The sequence below is a fragment of the Astyanax mexicanus genome, chromosome 22 (genome assembly GCF_023375975.1).
Source record: "Astyanax mexicanus isolate ESR-SI-001 chromosome 22, AstMex3_surface, whole genome shotgun sequence".
NCBI lineage: Eukaryota > Metazoa > Chordata > Actinopteri > Characiformes > Acestrorhamphidae > Astyanax > Astyanax mexicanus.
In genome coordinates, this window is record NC_064429.1 from 7,341,392 (window position 1) to 7,362,039 (window position 20,648).

Consider the following 20,648-nt stretch of genomic DNA (forward strand, 5'->3'; position numbering starts at 1 on the left):
TTACCATACACTCTTTTCTCATTTATTAAAGAAAGTAAAAATTCAATATCAGTTCTCTCACTTCATACATTCAGCAAATGCACATAAAATACAAGAAATAATAATACACTGTTCACTTCAATCATAATGTCACACCCTATGAGAAGGTCTTAGATATCAGATTCTGAATGATGGAACAAACATGTAAAAAAAAGACAACAGACAAGACAGCAATGTCACCAGCTTAAAGTAAAATAAAATAAAACAATAATAATAATAATAATAATACACAAAATCATGATCATTCAAATATGACTGAACTGCTTTGTAGAATGAGCTATTAACAAAATCAAAATTACAGTAATAATAAAAACAAAACTTTAAAATTACCAATCTTCATACATTTCTTTATTTCACAATTCCTTCCTGTATGCTTTAATAATTACAAAGTGATATTAGGAGACCTGAGATCTGATTTTTTAGGGACGTGTGTAAATCATATCTTTTGTCACTTTAATGGGGCTTGTAATGTGAACATAGTCTTTTATTAAAATGGTCACAGTTACAAAGTGCTGCCATTTCCTTTGGAGTAGAATTCTGGATTAAATTACCACCTTAGTCAAAGCTTAAATGAACAGTTTAGAAAACAAATAGATCATATTTACACAAAAGTATTAGAAAAACTTAAGCTGGCTACTGCTGGCTTTAGCCATGCTTATATAAGTTGGTTCTTTTCTATAAATAAAATCACGTCACATGCACATGAACAATTAGCCATTCACCAAGGCCAAAGCACTTTAAAATGCTTAATATTTATACAAGTTCCTGTTTCCCACTGAATTGACACAACAGAAGGAGAAAGTCTGCGTTTAGAAGGGCTAATTTTGTTTTTTAGCTTTGGTACATTTCTTTTTGTTCGATTTTAAACGAGGAAAAAGTGTCAAACACTGTCAAAAACATAATTAGCAATTCTACCTAACTACAATTGTGACTTTGCTTCATTTATTGCATATGTAAAAGTAAAAAAAAATATTTCAGGTATTTATAATGGTCATTTTTAAAGAATTAGGTGAATAAAAATTTTCATTTTTAAAGAATTAGGTGAAAAAAATAGTTAAATGTTACTTAACGCACTAAAACAGTGACCTAGAATCCCTGAATGGACCAAACTGAAGACAAAACTCAGCCTTCAGGCTGGCTAGTATTGTTTTCAGCTATGCTAAAACACATTTGCTAATTTTAGATGTAAAAATATGTCATATAGTGTAAGAAATGTCATACAAACAACCTATTTATGAACATGTGAGCAGAGTGTGTGATAATATAGACACAATGCTACTGTGGCTACAGCTTTAGCTCATTTACAACTATAGCTAATCAGCTTTGTAGCTCCAGTGCAAAACTAAAAAAAAACGTTTTAAAATTCTGTAAAATAGGGTGAATAAAGCTTAATGTGACCATTTAAACAGAGCATACAGAAAAATGTTATAGCTTTATAAACTTTATAGCTTTCAGCACTTTTTGCTGACTGATAGCATTTGATTTTTATTCAAATGCATGGCATAAAACCTTAAAAACCACATGAGCAAGTCTATTAGAGATTAGCTAAGAACTTTATACTGGGTTTTAGAAGAATATGTACTTTTTTATTATATTTAGGCCTTGTGGTTTTTGTAGTTTTCCATTACTGGTACCTTTTAGCTACCGGAAACATTTACAGACATATGGCTGATCAGCTACATTTTTATAAGAGACAATTTATTCACATATTTTCACCACAGTATTCATTTAATGTTTTGTTCTTCTATATGTTGTTATCTGTTATTCCAGCCTCTAAATTCACAATAAACCGGTTCCTCAAGGAACAATCTCTTTGCTATAGTCAGTGCTGGTGACCCTGCCCTAAGAAACAGCCCATATTTACCAAACTTCTCAGAGTCTGAGGGTGGATTTTAGGTCAGTTTTGGTCGTTTATATCCTAACAAAAACGCAGGGTTGTTCAAACACTGGTGTTTTTCCCTTTGTACCCCCGTGACATGTATGGAAATAAGGGTGTGGAACTAGAGGAGCCACAGCTCGGGCTTTGTCAACAAAACGTTACGATACGTACCTGTCCTAAAAAAAAAATCAGCAGTACACTGAGCTTCAAACCCTATTGAAACAGTGAGACATTGCTCCTTATTTTAGCCCAACATCAGCCGAATGTTGACCCCAGTACAGTAGAAGAAAGCTGTAGAGGAAGGCTACAGAACAGGGACAGGTAGCCAGGCATGAAAAAAAAGAGTACCACAAAAGTTTGACACAAAAGTAAAAAAAAAGAAAAAAAAAAGAAAATAGATTTGAAAAAGTGAATATATACTAGGTTCATATCGGCTCAAACGCAACATCTTAAAATTAGCAGAAAAAGAAAAAAGGTCCAAACAGGGAGAAGAACGGGAGCAGGCCCGGCGAGAAAACGCCAAGACAGGGCTTCTCACGGTCTGCGGTCATAATCGCTGACCCTCCGCTTGATGTGGGACAGCTTGGCTTTCAGTTGCTTACTTCTCTTCTTCTTCATTTGGTAATCTGCTGACTACAGTGGACAGAGATAATGAGATAAGAGCCGTTAATGTACATAAACGAAAGTGGACCAGATTACAAAACAAATGCAATGAATCTAAATATATTTAAACATAGTATAAAAATGAGAGAAATTTGTGTTTGGTAGATTACTTTGTCATGCAGCTCTGGAAAAAATGAAGAGAACACTTCAGTTTCTGATTTAGTTTCTCTGTTTTTGCTAAAATGAACATTGTTGTTTTATTCTATAAACTACAGACAACATTTCTCCCAAATTCTAAATACAAATATTGTCATTTGGAGTATTTATTTGCAGAAAACGAGAAATGGCTGACATAAAAAAAGATGCAGAGCTTTCAGACCTCAAATAATGCAAAGAAAACAAGTTCATATTCATAAAGTTTTAAGAGTTCAGAAATCAATATTTGGTGGAATAACCCTGATTTGGTTTTTAATCACAGTTTTCATGCATCTTTGCATCATTTTCTCCTCCACCAGTCTTTCACACTGCTTTTGGATAACTTTATGCTGCTTTACTCCTGGTGCAAAAATTAATTCAAGCAGTTCAGTTTGGTTTGATGGCTTGTGATCATCCATCTTCCTCATGATTATATTCCAGAGGTTTTTAATTTGGTGAAATCAAAGAAACCCATCATTTTTAAGTGCTCTCTTATTTTTTTTATAGTTGTATATGAGAACATAAAAAAATATGTTTTTTCTGTTTGCTGTAGATGTATCATGCATCCCTTATATTTACACAGTAAGATAAAAGAGAATGTGTCACTTACCCTCTTTAGGTTCTTTAATCTGCTGTACTGTTCCATGGCATCCTGTTTTTTGGGCAAAATGTAAATATTTCATTAATAAACTACTTTTTTTTTTGGTCCTGACACACTTTTAATATTTTAATATTTAAATAACATGTATGCTGATATTTAAAGTGAATCAGGAGTTTTATCTATATTATTTAACTTAATATATATTTATTATTTAGTAATTGATTTTTTTTTTTTTTTTAGAGTAATTGTTTTTGCGCTCACCAGGAACTGTGGGCTTCCCTCCTGCAGACGGTCCAGCTCTCGGTCCACCTCGGCCAGGCCCACGTTGATGTCATCCAGCTCGGCCTGCAGCCGCTTGAACTCCATGTGGTCCCGGTCGAACTGCCGCTTGTAATCGTGCCTCTTGCTGTCGCTCATGATGGGAGGGAACTCACTGTGTGAGAGAAGGATTTACTGATTTATTGTTGATTTTTTTTTTTTTTTAACATTATTGTTATTTATACACAGATATTATTGTTATTTATACACAGGTGCAGGTGGGTGGAACATTCTAATTCTGAAGTTGCATCCATTGCAACATTGCAACATTCTAATTCTGAAGTTGCATCCATTGCAACATTGCAACATTCTAATTCTGAAGTTGCATCCACTGTGTTACGCATGCACAAAGAATAATGCATTTACGATTGTCTACAGGCTGATGGCAGCATCCTAAATGAACTCGCTCCTAAAGGCTTACATTATCTCCTGGCCGCTGTGCTCCTTCAGTAAACATCACATAAAGCGAACCCAACTGTTCTTATATCTACATCCCCAATGGTGAAACAAACTACCATCTACTACCAGAGCAGGAGCATTCCTCGCTACCTTTATGTATGGTTTGTATTGGTGCTTGAAATCCTGGAAAATGCCTGAATTTTAACGTTCTGTTTTTTTTTCAGGCCTGGACAGTGCTGGAATTTTGAAGAAAGTACTTGAAAATGCTAAAAAAACTACATTTACTTTATTAATTATACATTTACAGTAAATAACTATCTGACTAAATAAGTTCGCAGATCGTAAAATAAAAAAGGCTTTAATTTCTTCTCGTTCTGCTATTAACAAACAATTCTGGTTGTTTTTACGTAAACATAATACCATCTCTTGCAGTGTGACAAAAAGCAAATCAATAATTTTGAGTATATGTATGTATAAATGCTCTCAACTGACATATTACAGTAACTGCTCAATCAAATGAATAGGGTAAACATACGGTGAAGAACATTGTTTTTTTAATTGTATGAAACTGACACCAATAAATCCATAATTCCTGCTATTTACTTACTTAGAAGTATTTTGTTTTCAGTAGCATAGTTGATGTGAAGTGTGGAGAATAGTTTTGCGATATATTGATTATTGCTGAATCGCATTTTTGAGATATCACTGTTATCATAAGTATACCACAGCTGAAATGTGCTGGAAAAACTTGAAAATGGGCCTTGAAAGGGCCTGAAAAGGGGTATGAACCCTGTTTATAAAACCCTTGAAGACAGAGCTCTTCAAAGAGCACTTACTCTCCTAACACCTCTAACTAACTACCTTCTACTACCAGATCAGGAGAATCTCTCACTATCTTTAATAAACTCCTGAAGACTGAGCTCTTCAAAGAGCTCTTACTCTCCTAATCCCATTTAACAAACTAACTACTTCTAACCTCATCTTCTGATCCCCCTTCTTACATCAGCACCCACAGTGGGTGGTAATGATTGTGCTGCGTCTGATTAGAAAATCTCATAATATGTGCAAGCCCATCACTTTTTTAAGGCTTAATATCGTCAACTCTGTTATAATCAAAAGACCAAAAAGATCTTATCCAAAAACCATCTTCACTTTTTCCTTTCGTATATGAAATAAAAGTAGGCTCTGCTGCAGTGTGGGTACCTGCATTGTAAGGAATTTGACTCCGCAGATGGAGGTGAACACCAGGAACACTCAAACACAACCATACGTACAAGTGGCAACAACTAACTAATAACTACAGCCTGAACAAATTTTACAGATCCATAATAACTAAGAAAGCTGTATTGAGATCCAGTGGCCTGTTGAGAAAACTCCAAAAGCGACAGAGTGTGAGCAAAATCAGCAGGTTACTCCTTTATTAGTGACTATTAAGGAGAAAGGAGAAATATATTTGAAGTCATAGGCCACAGACTCTGTAATAAAACACATAATAAAATATACCACTTTAAATAATACTTTTTTTCCTGATTATTTCATTTACACAACATTTTACTTGACTTACTATCTTTATCTTTGACAGTGTTGTGTAAACTAAGATTTTTCAAATTGATGTTTAATTTCATGATGTCTCTTAATATAAAACATCTTAATTACGGCAACTTTTAGACTCTTTGCCCCGTTTTTCTGCGCTAGAAATGCGCACTCTCTCCACTTTTAGACTTTTTGCCCCGTTAATCTGCACTAGAAATGTGCACCCCCTCCACTTTTACACTCTTTGTCCCGTTTTTCTGCGCTAGAAATGCACACTCTCTCCGCTTTTAGACTCTTTGCCCCGTTAATCTGCACTAGAAATCCGCACTCTCTCTGCTTTTAGACTCTTTGCCCTGTTTTTCTGCACTAGAAATGCGCACTCTCTCCACTTTTAGACTCTTTTGCCCCGTTTTTCTGCGCTACAAATGCGCACTCTCTCCGCTTTTGGACTCTTTGGCCAGTTTTTCTGCGCTAAAAATGAGCACCCTCTCCGACTCTTTGGCCCGTTTCTGACACCTAGCGTTCAAACTTTGAGTCTCACATTATAAAAAACCTGCTTAACAGCGGGCCAACTTTCATTCTATTTGTAAAATACCTCGCGGGCCGCTCCAAAAAAGGAAACGGGCCGCAAATGGCCCGCGGGCCGTAGTTTGGACACCCCTGATCTACACAGATGGACTTCAGTACACAAACTTTGAGTCAAACCTTTCGAAACACCCCTATTGTTTTATACATACAGTGGGGAGAACAAGTATTTGATACACTGCTGATTTTTCAGGTTTTCCCACTTGCAAAGCATGTGGAAGACTGTAATTTTTATCATAGGTACTCTTCAACTGTGAGTGATGGAATCTAAAACAAAAATCCAGAAAAATACATTGTATGATTTTTAAATAATTAATTTCCATTTTATTGTGGGAAATAAGTATTTGATCATCTATCAACCAGTAAGAATTTTGGCTCTCACAGACATGTTACTTCTTCTTTAAGAAGCCCTCCTGTTCTCCACTCATTACCTGTATTAACTGCTCCTGTTTGAACTCGTTACCTGTATAAAAGACACCTGTCCACACACTCAATCAGTCAGACTCCAGCATCTCCACAATGCCCAAGACCAGAGAGCTGTGTAAGGGACATCAGGGATAAAATTGTAGACCTGCACAAGGCTGGGATGGGCTACAGGACAATAGGCAAGCAGCTTGGCAGGTGTTAAAGCATTGAGACTCTAATACAAGGTTGAAAATATATTTTTTTATTATTGTGATTCTTTATTTACTTAATATCTGTGATTGCTTTGTGTATTAATGTGTGTTTGTTTTTCTTTGGTTATAAACATGCTTAATAATTAAACTACCAATAAACTACTAGCCTACCTACCCTAATTCACTGCATTAACTAAGTAATACTAGCTCCGGTCCCGCTCATTGTCTTTCTTACCTGTCGTAGTCAGTGTCATCCAGTTCGTCGGGCGAGTCTGCTCCTGTATCGTAGTCTCTCAGTTTACTCTTTGAGCTCAGCATGCTGGTTAGATCAGAGCCGCTGTGAAGAGGAATAAGTGTGGTTAAAATCAGGGATTTGGTAAATAAAACAGCAACAACAGGTTAGATAAAAAAGACTAATACAGTAATAGAGGTATTGGGACTGGGCCACACAAATAAAGACAAACAGCACATTATTTATAAAGGCATGTTATAAAGGCATGAATAAAAGGTAAAATATTTTTTTGTTAGTCAAACCAGATACCTGTGTGAGGAAAAGAAAGTAAAATGTTAAAATAATAAACTTCTCCCCAGCAACAGCAACAGTTGTCTGAATAGTTGTGTTGCTGTACAACATTCCATTCCTCCGTGATTATGTCATGTTCTCTTTTTCATAAACTTTCGTAACAATATTAAACAAAAAGTAGTGATTAATCTTAATCTCAAATTCTGTATGGTTTTAATATAATTTCTGACTGATTTTAGAAAAAAGAAACATTTAATATTTGATAATTGTCCCCAAAGCTGCTTAAATACACATATGATTAATATAAAAATACAGTACCAGTCAAATATTTTTTTAATCAATGTTCTTTACTTTTTTCCTACATTGTTAATGAATACTGAAGTGATCTAGATTATGAAGGAACACATAAGAATTCACGTAGTAACTTAAAAGTGTTAAACAAACCAAAATACTTGTTTAAAAGTATTTAGATGCTCTTATCTGGGGTTAAGCTGTTAACCTGTGGTTTCGGAGGCTGGTAACTCTGATGAATTTATTCTGTACAACAAAGAAAACTCTTGCTTTTCCTTTCCTGGGGCTGTGCTGATGAGAGCCAGTTCCATCATAACATTTTTAATGGTCTTTTTAGTGACAGCACTTGAGGATACTTTCAAAGTACTTGAAATGTTTCGGATTGAATTACCCCGTATTTTTTTCTTTATTTAGTTGAGTAGTTCTTGCTTCTCATAATCTGGATTAGAACATTACTTTAACTGATGCTCTCAAACACATTTTATTAAGAGGCAAGAAAAAACAGCCAAGATGTGCAATACCCTGAATTTAAGGTATTACAATTTTGACTGGTACTGTGATGAATCATATCTACATGGTTTTTATGTAGTTTATTAAAGGAGTTGTTTTATGTAGAACAATATGGCCACAGAGTGAGAATAGTTTACTGATGACCATTTTTTTGATTCAAAGTTTCATCAACATCAGTTGATCAGTTTCAGTTGATTCGTCAAGTGTGTTAGTCACGGCTGCTTGTGGAACAGGACATTCAAGTTCAAATGATAAACAAAGGAATGTCCTCCAAAGGTCCCACAGAGCAAACATTCTTAACGTTGTTCTCTATTAGCATTACAATTGCTTTACACAGACAGTGCCCGGTTTCTTTCTCACTCTTGCACACTCTCACACCTTTACTTATTGAGGAAAATGATCCAATAATACAGATCTGTCAGTGCTAAATGTATGCGAACCTTCAGGATTAGCAGATCATTTAAAGCTAAATATTAGAGTCAGGTGTGAGTGGGCAGAGCCTGTTTCATTTAAAGAACAGCAATCTATTAAAGTCTGATCTTCGCACCACATGTTTGTGGAAGTAATTCATGATAAACAGACAAATTAGATATTTAAGGACCTCAGAAGAAGATCTGTTGATGCTAACCAGACTGAAAAAGGTTACAAAACCATCTATTAAAAGTTTAGACTCACCAATCACCAATCAGATTATAGTGAACAAATTAAAAGAATTAAACTTAACTTCTAAGCAACTAAAGGCCCCCATTATTATGAGAACACTAAACAACACTGATGTGTATGGCAGAATTACAAGGAGAAAGCCACACTACTATTGAAACAATGCCTTTTGGCTGGATGAGACCAAAAAATCTTGGTTTTAAATAAGAAGCATTATCTCAAGAGAAAGAAAAACATAAAAACATTAAAAAAACAACCTTGTACCATTTGCAAAACATGGTGGTGGTAGTAGCAGCATCATGATTTGGGCATCTATGTTTTGTTGCATCTAAGACAGGTCTAAAAATGGCTTGCCACCATTGACAAATAAATTCTAAATTATAAAAGCAAATCCCATGAGCTGAATCTGAAAAGAATCCCAGAAACTGAATGCAAGATTCACATACCTTTGATACTTAAAAATTGTTTTTCTCCAAAAAAAAAAAAAAAACACTGAGTGAGTTCCATTTATCTACTTGTAGGTCTTGTTTAAAAATCTGATGAAGTTTTAGGTCAAATTTATGCAGAAATCTAAAAAAAATCAACAAATTCAAAACTCACCCAGGGAGATAGAGTGGTTTCTGATAGTCTGAGCTTTGGTCGAGATAGATCCGAGATGCTCCGACCTGGTCATTGTAGTCGTTCACCAAAGTCTCTGGTTTCCCAGACACGTCAACCACCTGCAGAGAGCAGAGATTTAACAATATACACTTAATTTCTGCTGGAAAGCAGCTGGAACGTTTCTCTGCTTGGGTGCCATGTCATAAAAATATAATCAATTAAGCTCATAAAATATAAACTGGGCTACAAGTCAGTGTTAGCAGGGTCAGACCCAGCTCTGCATAAAAATGACATTTCACATATATTTCTGGCCTTATGAAATGGTTACATTTTCAGAAAATGTAAAGAATTGTTTTAACATAATTGCAAAGTGAGACATAAGTATTAAGAAAAACGTATTAAGAGCAAACTGAGGTGCAAAGTAATAGACATAGAGATGTAAGTACAAATACTTTGTTACCTTACTTAAAAAGAATATTTACTATACTTTACAGGAAGGATTATTTTTCAGCTTCTACTTCTTACATTTGAACACAATTATCTAAAATTTCTACTAAAATAACCTCTTTACCCCTATTTCATTTCAGCTCGTTCAATAAAACCCCTATCCAGATAAATCTCTTCTTCCAGATAGAGTGAATCTGATTGTGATTGGATGTAGAGAAGTATAAACATACACCGTTCCGACTCCCTATTGGTTTATACTGTGATCCATCACACCTGCACACGTCCCCCCCCCCATACACACACACACACTCCAGCAACAACATAGCAGACGTATGTAGCCTAGTATGAAGACGATCCATGCAGAGACTCAAGAGAACTCCAGACAAACTCCAGTCCAACTAAACTTTAACTTTAATATATTTACATTCTACTGTATATAATATATTCATTTACATATATGCAGCTGAAACACCAGGGAACAGCCTAGTGCAAAATCCCAAATTATATTATCAACATTAACATTTTAATATGACATTATAATCATTACGGCCTAAGCTTTTGTTCTTAATGCCTACATTTTTCTACATTACTTTTACTTTTATACTTTAAGTAGTTTTGAAATCAGTACTTTTACTACACTTTTATTTAAAGAGTAAAAAAACTTGAGTTGATATTTTATCTTCTACAGAAGTATTTTAAACCCTACACTCTAAAAAACAGAGGTACGATATGAGTACTTTTTTTTAACTCAAAGGTACACTCTTCATAATTGTAGCCTCAAAAGGTACAATATTGGTCTTTACAGGGTCAGATTTGTTCCCTCTGAAGTACAGTCATTCTATTAGGAATAAGTACACATTTGTACCATTTAACCAGCCAAAAGGTACATTCAGTATTCTGTATCACTGTACTAATAAACAATATATATTTAAATTGCACATTTTTTATTTGAAAGCCAGACACTTTTCGATCATCAAGTTTTTGAGCCATATTCAGTTGATGATAATGTTTATAATTGTTATAATCTTTACTGGCACAAAAACCATGGGTACAAAAAAGGACTTTCACTGAAAGGTACTTTTTTGTACCTCAATATAAGATACAGCCCCAGCGACAAGCTCCAGCTCTACCAACCAGCTCTACATGGTAAACAGAAACATTCAACCGAGGTAGAAACCGGTTTCCCCTGTTCCTCAGCAGATATGATCCACGGGTGGCAGGTGAAACTATCTTAGCTCTCAGTTTTACCAAGTTGGTTTCATTTAAAACAACAGCACACCTTATCAAAAGGTTTTACAGCCTAAGGTCTTTCTAAATTGCCATAGACAGACATTACTGACAGTACGAGTCAAAGGTTTGGACACAACTATTTTGATTATGATTTTTTTATGATTATAATAATAATTTAATATTGAAGACTATATTAAAGCTATACAGGAACACATGCACATTTATTCTGTAAACAAAAAGTGTTAAATAAACCAGAATATGTTTTATACTTTAGATTCTTCTAAGTATCACATTTATCTTTAAAGACAGATCTGCAGACTCCTGGTGAGATTTTAATCTCAGTGTCTTCATGAGGGAGAGTCACCTGGAATATTTTTCTCAGCGTCTTAAAGGAAGGAGTTCCTGGAGGTGCTGAACAATAGCTGCTGCTTTTCTTTCCTTTACGCTGTGAAGCTCCAGCTCATCCCAATTAAATCACCTCAAATCCTCACCATCTCAGTTCATCAGGTATAGATCAGGGGATTAATGTGGAGGAATAAAACTTTTTTTTACTGCTTACTATGTAATTCTATATGTATCCGTAAATTGTTTGCATGTCTTTAATATGAAATTACAATGTAGAAAATTAGTTAATTAGTCGTTTAATAATAAGTTTTGTCCTTTTGACTGATACTGTTTATCCAAAAACAAAAACATAAGGGAATTGTACAAACTCTCTGGAATTCACTTAATTGCATATTTGCTGTTATTCAATCTTTAACTCTGCTGTTTTTTCATTTCTTTATTTAAAGCTTATCTTAACTCCACACATTATTTACCAATTCTAGCGCCTTGAGGGGCGCCAGACACACCCAGAAACTGGACTCGAAACCTGTTTTCCTACCTGGCCTACAACCCCCAACCCCCACCAATAAGCACCGTCTAATTCCAGACCATTGTCTACAGGAACAGATGTTTGGCCCACTCACCCACTTCTCCACACCATGAGAAAATGTGTCGTTGAAAAGTTTGGGTTCCTCCCAGAGAACACGCTGCCTGCCGTAGCGCCTCATCTCCTGACGGGTCTTCAGAGAGAACACCAGCAGAATGATCAGTGCCACCGCCAACAGGAAGCCTAAAACGATGGCAATGGCCTGGAAGAGAGGAGAAAGGCAGGAGAATGAAGAATGAGTCTCTATAAGGGGTAGACCTCATAAGGAAAAATAGAGCAGTCCAAAAAACTTACTAGTGCATCTAAAATAAAATAGAATATAATTGAAAAGTTACTTATTTATTTATTTATTTCAGTAAATTATATATTGTATAGTTGTAATACACACAGAGTTATCTATTTTATGACTTTAAGTCAGTGTGTTAGAAAAAAAGAATATTATATAAGACCAACTGGTTTATTTGACAGTGTGGGCAGTGTGCCAAGTCCTGCTGGAAAATGAAATCCTCATCTCCATAAATTCTCATTACAAAATGATAATATGTCTCTCCAAACCATTACTGACCATCAGTAAATTTTGCAATTTAATTGAAAATCAAGGGAGCATAGTCTGGAGGAAGAGTGGAGAGAAACACAGTTCAAACTGCTCGAGGTCTTGTGTGAAGTTTCCACCAATCAGTGATGGTTTGGAGAGACATGTCTCAACATCTGCTGTTGTTGATCCACTGTGTTTTATTATCAAGTCTAAAGTCAGTGCAGTTTCGCTTTCCTAGAAACTCTTGCAGCATTTCATGCTTCCTTCTGCTGCTGACAACTTTAATAGAGATGCAGATCTCATTTTCCAGCAGGACCTGGCACACTGCCCACACTGCAGAAAGTACTCATTAATCTTATATAATATTCTAATTTTCTAAGACACTGATCTTTGGGTTTTCATTGGTTCTAAGCTATTTTGAACTTAATTACTGAAAATTACTAAGCAACGGCCAGGAGCACCCACTCACCTCCTGAGGTTCCACCACGCAATAATGGTACATATACTGGTTGATGAAGATGCCAGTCGCCTGGGATTGGGACTGGTACTGGCTACACATCTGCCAGATCATGTTGTACATCATTGACCCAGAAGACTGGGCTCTTGGGTTAACGGCCACCAGGTACACAACGCTAGCTATAAGCATCAGCAAGGCCAGGATGGCACAGATGATAATGCTGGCCAGGTAGAACTTGTGCGAGCGAGCTGTGTTCTGCCTTGACACCACCAGGATGAAGATGACCAGCACGGCTATGAAGGTGATGGCTGCAATGCCAATAATAAAGCCCTTGCCAGTCAAGGGGTCCATGTAGTAGCCTCCATAGCTACCACCACCACCGTAGCCACCGCTGCCTCCGTACGCCCCTCCGCCTCCGTATGCCCCGCCACCGTAGGACCCGCCACCGTAGGACCCGCCACCGTAGCCTCCTCCCATGCCCATCCCCATCCCCAGCCCACCCATCCCCATGGCTTCCATATCGTAGTCCCAAGCCAGCGTGGATGCCACACACACAAACAGTGCCACGCACATGATGATGATGATGATGCACATGATCTTCATCACACCTGGAGCTGACGTCCAGCGGTAGTAATGCAGCATGTGTTCGTCTGGGTAGGCGGCGGAGAAGGTGTGCCGTGAAGACCGGTGTTGGCTAGAGAGATAAAAAATAAAGGAAGAAATGAATGAAGAGGGTTTGTACCAGAGTAGTCTGACGAAATCTCATATTGTCGTCTGTATGATTTCTATTTCTACATCTAAAAAAAGAAGCATACAAGATACAGCTCTGGAAAAAAATAAGAGAGCACTTTATTTTCTGAACAAGTTTCTCTGATTTTGCTATTTATAGGTTTATGTTTAAGTAAAATGAACGTTGTTGTTTTTTTCTATAAACTACAGACAACATTTCTTCCAAATTACAAATGAAAATATTGCCATTTAGAGCATTCATTTGCAGAAAATGAGAAATGGCTGAAACAACAAAAAAAGCAGAGATTTTAAGAGTTCAGAAATCAATATTTGGTGGAATAACCCTGGTTTTAATCACAGTTGTCATGCATCTTGGCATTATGTTCTCCTCCACCAGTCTTACACACTGCTTTTGGATAACTTTATGCCACTCCTGGTGCAAGTTACTTTGATTTTACCAAATTAAAAACTTCTGGAATATTAAGTGGTCTCTCATTTTTTTACAGAGCTGTAGATCTTAATATTGGTTTGATAAAGTTTCACAGATTGTTTGGTATGAAATGCTCAGTTTAAGAAAATCGCACCCTCTTAACCATCACCACTGTGAATGCAATGAGATCTCCCTCACAGAAAGCTATCATGTCAATCTGAGACCTTTAGGAGCGGCCTAACTAGAAACTAAAATGAATGGGTTTCAATGCTGGCCTCCAAATTATCTCCATTCATTACTTTGTAGGTAGAAATATAGATAGTAGGGTTTGAAATCCTTATGTAAATGTTGAAGTATAAATTTAAGCTTTTTACTCTTTAAGTAAAAGTGTAAAAGTTCTGGTTTTAAAACAACTTAAAGGTAAAAAAGGTAAAGGAAAAAATAAGGTAAATAAATAAAAATTAAGAACAAAAGCTTAGGCCGAACCACAGGATCCAATAGATATCCAATTGATAAATTTGGCTGGACATCTGTCTGGAGTTCTCTTGAGTATCTGCACGGATCATCATACATGCGTCTGCTATGTTCTTGCTGTAGTGTGTGTGTGTGTGTGTGTGGGGGGGGGGGGGGGGGTGGTGAGTGGGGTGGAGTGACGTGTGCAGGTGTGATGGATCACAGTATAAACCAATAGGGAGTCACTCTATCTGGATGGAGGAGAGATTTATCTGGATAGGGGTATCATTGAACGATGCGAAGCCGGTAATAGGAGTAATGAGGCTATTTTTTTTTATTTAAAAAAGAAATAATTACTACAGTAAAGTATAGATAACCAACATTTCTATTTCAGTAAGGTATTATTTAAGTATTTCTACTTTATTACTTGACACCTCTGCTGGTCCCACATATGTATGTCAGTGGTTACAGTCAAAAATGGGTTCAGAGTAGGTTAAAATGGACTCTATCTGGGTTGTACTCTTACACATGGGGTCTAGATGGGACCCATTTGAGATTACAGTTCCAGTAAAACACATGTACAAATCTGCTCAGAGCCCAAGCCCACCTTAAACTAGCCCATATTTCAGTCACATAAACCTGCTGGGTGTTATTGACTAATGTTGCTGCCTAAACCATGCCGAAACCACCTGTGAACATGTGTGTGACATACAAGTTTTATATTAGTTGTTGATGGTAAAACACTGTTTTATTTTGGGACTATTTTCCCCTAAACACACGGTATGTATCCCTACACAGTCGAAGCCAAGACATTTTAGACCAAAACCTTAAGAACCTTCAGCGAACTCATAAACGTTTATAAAATATATTGCTGTGACGGAGCTTTTAAACCTACTTCCTCCTAATGCCTGCTTATAAGTTGCCACCATTGAGAACTACTGTCACTAGAATAAAGCATCACACACCACACCTTCATGTATGCCGTTATATATTTAATCATGTACACCATTTTGTAAAAATATGTGGAATCCCTTTTAAAGAGAAGATATTACTATTGCTATTATTAGAATTTTTATTATAAGTACTTACGTCCTCTTACTGCTGCTTTGTTTCGCGGAAGGCATGATAGCGTTTTCTGACAGATGCTTGTACTTTTCCTCCTGTAACCACCAGGTTTACTTCAAGGAATGAAATGGTCTCCTATATGGGTCAGAATAAGAATAAAATGAGCATTGTATTGTATATTTATAGAAAAAAAGTGAAAACAAATCATTCAAGCCTAACCCATTCATGTTCAACCCCTAATTTTAACAAGTATGTTGAGGAAAAATGCTACAGAACCTGATCTGTCCGGACTCAGGTGGTGAAATGTGGTGTAGTTATACTCTAGATGAACGTCTAACACTGGGCCTGTCACATACAATACATAGACATTACATAAATACTTTTTTACTTGCCTTTGTGTGAAATGTATGCGTAACGTGTCAAATTTTGTTGAATGTACTTATGTTTAAACTGTTTTAAGTTAATAATCTAATTTTACTTCCAAAATATGCTTAATTATACTAAATAAAAGTCCACTGCTCATTAAAAGCGTGTAGGTAAAGACGTTCTGGAGTAACTCAATTTCCACAACATGTAAATTTATGTATCCTGATAACATACATAACTATGTTTAAGACATTTATAGATATTTAACCAAGATCTTGTAAATAGCAAGCAAAAAAGTAAGAACACGAAATTGGTATCCATCAAACCAAGCTGAACTGCTTGAATTTCTGCACCAGGAGTAAAGCAGCATAAAGTTATCCAAAAGCAGTGTGTAAGACTGGTGGAGGAGAACATGATGCCAAGATGCATGACAACTGTGATTAAAAAACACCAGGGTTATTCCACCAAATATTGATTTCTGAACTCTTAAAACTCTTTTTTGTTATTTCAGCCATTTTTCATTTTATGCAAAAAAAAAAGCTCTAAATGACAATATTTTTATTAAAAAATTTGGGAGAAATGTTGCCCGTAGTTTATAGAATAAAACAACAATTTTACTCAAACATAAACCTACTTAAACATATTCAGAAACTGCAGTGGTCTCTTAATTTTCCCAGAGCTGTATATAAATAATAAGCTAATATTTTTTTGGTACATATATATATATATATATATATATATATATATATATATATACACATATATATACACATATATATATACACATTATGATATATACATTATACATTATGATTATTGATATTATTGATATTATATTGATATTATTATTATTAAGCTTATTAGAAGTGCTGGAATTGTTGTTATTATTTCCTCATTTTCTTCCCAAAATACTTATTCCTGTGATTGTTTTAGTAAACTTAAGTTGCAGATTATCATTACAGAGACTATCTTAAATAGTATACAGCCCATACGAAAATAATGATCGGAACAGGCCTAGATAACAAAAAATATTATACATTTTCTTATTTTTAGATTTTTTATCACAACAAATTGTACTAAACGCTAGCAACTAAACACTAGATAGCACTAGCAATAGTCCAATGGTTCCATTAGACTAACTAGACTCAAAAAAAGTGATTTTATGTCGTAAATTTTAATCTGTTTGAAACAACCTTTGTGTTCAGGTAAGCTCTGAGAATGTCTGTATGAAATTAAATGTAAAACAACTGGATTTAAACTGGATTTAAACTGACATTATTAAATAAAATACCTGTGGATCCTGAAGAAAATGCTGTTAGCTGGTTAACTAGTATCAGCTGCTATGCTGTGAAAAACACCAAATTTTAACAGAAAAGGAAGTGGATTTGTGGATTTTTTTAGCTGGTTATGTAGGTTATTTAGCTAGCTTAACTAATAAAATAAACATTAAATTTAGCTAGTTATATATCAGCGTGGTTTAAGACTGCATTAAAAAACTGCTCTTGTTTTAGAAAAACAAATGGTACAAAAATTACGTACAACAAAGAAATTATATGGAAATACATTTTCTGAATTATCTGTAAGTCTACTCATGTGACCCCGTGTTATATATTATCTGATTAAAGCTGGTAAGAACCTTCCTGTTTTTTAATGCCTATATGCTCAGCAGCTTCTCTCGCTTTGAATTACATTCACACACACACACACTATTTAACGCAATCTAAGCTAACTGTGTGTATTTTAATATAATTTATTATATATAAAACATATAAACACGTATAAACACTTACTGAGATTCTGCGTCGTGTTATTTAGAATAAAGGGATTAAAACATTAAATAAATGTAAAGATATAAGTAACCAAAATGAAAGACTCACCTGTTTGTCTTCAGTACAAACACCACTCTGCTGAAAACAAGGCACTGATCATATCTCTCTCTCTCTCTCTCTCTCTCTCTCTCTCTCTCTCTCTCTCTCTCTCTCTCTCTCTCTCTCTCTCTCTCTCTCTCTCTCTCCCCCTCTCTGTCTCTCTCTCTCTCTCTCTCTCTTACACACACACACACACACACACACACACACACCCACACACACACACACCGCCCTCTCTCAGGTAGGAAAGGAAACGCCTACAGCTCTACCAAGGCATCACCATCACCCATACACTTAACTTTACTCTTATTTTTTTACACAATAATAAAAGCTGCAAAATTAATAGTATCTCCTTAAAATAAAACATGACTATTTTTTATTTTAACCTACTAATAATATAAGCATTACCTGCCTAAGAAGCCATCCCTCGTTTTAATTTGTGTGTTTGTGTGTAAATGTTGGTGTGGTTTAAATGTACTTGAGGCAATATATGCTTTTATATATATTTATATATAAATTTATATATAAATGTAAATTGATTACATAAAAAAAAAAACTGCACTCGTCTGTCTCACCAGCAGGTGGCGCTTCATTCGCCTACAGCAGGGGCGCAGATTAGACTGTATACATATAAAATATAAAAGTAGTATAAAAGTAGTTTAAAATGCATAAATTAAAATACAATCAGGTCTTTTACACACAATATATGCAAACAAAAACAGTACAGGACAACTGATATTCATTATAAAACACTAAATTCATTTTTTCAGTAATATATCTCTAAATGGGTATTAAAAAGTAATGACGTTTTCTTTATTTTTTAACATATATTTTATACTGTAAAACACGATCAGGGCTGGACTTGGAACTAGTTTTAGATCAGCCCACTACAATCAGTTTTTTTTTTTTAATCTGCTTTCAATTCAAATTTAAATGAATTCAAATATTTTTTTTTTTTTGGAGATGCACTACTATACAGCTCTGTAAAAAATAAGAGACAGCCACATTTACTGAATCAGTTTTGCTATTTATAGGTTTTGCTATTTATAGGTTTATGTTTGAGTAAAATGAACATTGTGTTTTTATTATATAAACTACGGACAATATTTCTCCCAAATTCCTAATAAAAATATTGTTATTTAGAGCATTTAATTGCAGAAAATGATAAATGTCTGAAATAACAGAAAAGATGCAGAGCTTTCATATTTCATAGTAACAAAGTTTTAAGAGTTCAGAAATCAATATTTGGTGGAATAACCCTGTTTATTTATTCACAGTTTTCATGAATCTTTGCATGTTCTCCTCCACCAGTCTTACACACTGCTTTTGGATAACTTTATGCTGCTTTACTCCTGGTGCAAAAAAATTCAAGCAGTTCAGTTTGGTGGTTTGATGGCTTGTGATCATCCATCTTTCTCTTGATTATATTCCAGAGATTTTCAATTTGGTAAAATCTAAGAAACTCATCATTTTTAAGTGATGTCTTGTTTTTTTTTTCAAATCTGTATGTTTGGATTTCTACTTTAGTTCAGTAAAGTATTTTTAGGATCTGAGTCATTTGAAGTACTGTTAAACATCAGGTTAAAAAGTGACCCACGTTCATGATTACACATCAAGTGAGTGAAGGCCAGGCTCTCCTCCTGAAACTCATTATGGCTGGAAAGGTGAAACTCTCACTGCAAATCCGGCCAGACCAGTTTACACGTGGCTCGAATTCCTACAGCATCCTCACCGATAACAATGAGCTGTTGATGTGAAGTCTGAGCAAGAGATTTCACCTTAACACCTCTACACAAACAACAGCACTACAGAGACACTGATACTAAAATGAAAGAATTAAATGAGAATATTTAAAAAACTAGGCCATACTATGCTGAGAAACGTCATTCTGTATATTATTTCGAGAATTAAGTCATAATATTTAAAAAATAAAGTAGAAATATTTTAAGAATTTTGTAGAGCAGGCTACAAACGTTGCACAGTCTAGTATTTCAAAAATGAAGTCATAATATTTTGAGAACAAAGTCAAAAGTATTTAGAAAATAAAATTATATAGAGAATAAAGTGAAAATATTTAGAAATTAAGTAAATATATATATATATATATATATAAAGTAACAAGTATTTTGAGAATAAAGTGAAAATATTTAGAACATTAAGTAAAAAATATTTTGAGAATAAAGTAAAAAATATTTAGAGAATAAAGTGAAAATATTTAGAGAATAAAGTAAAAATATGTTGAGAATAAAGTAAAAAAATATTTATAGAATAAAGGGAAATATTTTGAGAATAAAGTGAAAATATTTAGAAAATATAGTAAAATATTTAAAGAACAAAATGTAAATATTTAGACAACAAAGTATTTATTTTTTGGAAAATAAAGTAAAAATATTTTTGAGAATAAATTGAAATGTTTTTGAGAATAAAGTACAAATATTTAGAGAATAAAGTAAAAATAGTTTCACAACAAAATAAATACTAAGAATACTAAAATACATTTTTAAGAATGAAATATTTTGAGAATAAAGTAATAATATTCAAAATATTAAAAACATCAAAATATGTAGAGAAAAGTAAAAATAATTAGAGAATAAATGAATAACGTAATTAAGTGGAAATATTGTGAGAATAATGTTACAATATTTTTGATAATTAAATCATTTTTTGAGAATAAAATCTTAATTTTTAGAGTATGAAGACATAATATTTGCGAAATTAGTTCAACAACAGTATTGTAGAGAGCTTTGTGGAATGGGTTTCTGTGGCCGAGCATCTTCATCCAAG

The 20,648-nt window shown here is 34.6% G+C and overlaps 1 protein-coding gene across 2 annotated transcripts; it reads right to left on the reverse strand.

Moving 5' to 3' along the window:
* oclnb (occludin b) lies at positions 1-17,975 on the reverse strand. Of its 2 annotated transcripts, XM_022668261.2 has the most exons (10): positions 17,874-17,934; positions 15,907-15,975; positions 15,655-15,765; positions 12,966-13,647; positions 11,999-12,163; positions 9,354-9,472; positions 7,005-7,106; positions 3,579-3,750; positions 3,327-3,368; positions 1-2,551 (listed from the first exon to the last, which is right to left on the reverse strand). In XM_022668261.2, the coding sequence occupies exons 3-10, from the start codon at positions 15,687-15,689 to the stop codon at positions 2,453-2,455; spliced, it is 1,416 nt and encodes a 471-aa protein (XP_022523982.1). In that variant the 5' UTR covers positions 15,690-15,765; positions 15,907-15,975; positions 17,874-17,934; the 3' UTR covers positions 1-2,452. The 2 variants fall into 2 exon arrangements, with proteins under 2 accessions (XP_022523982.1, XP_022523983.1); XM_022668262.2 differs by lacking the exon at positions 15,907-15,975 and having other exon boundaries at positions 17,874-17,975.
* Positions 17,976-20,648: the final 2,673 nt, after the last annotated feature.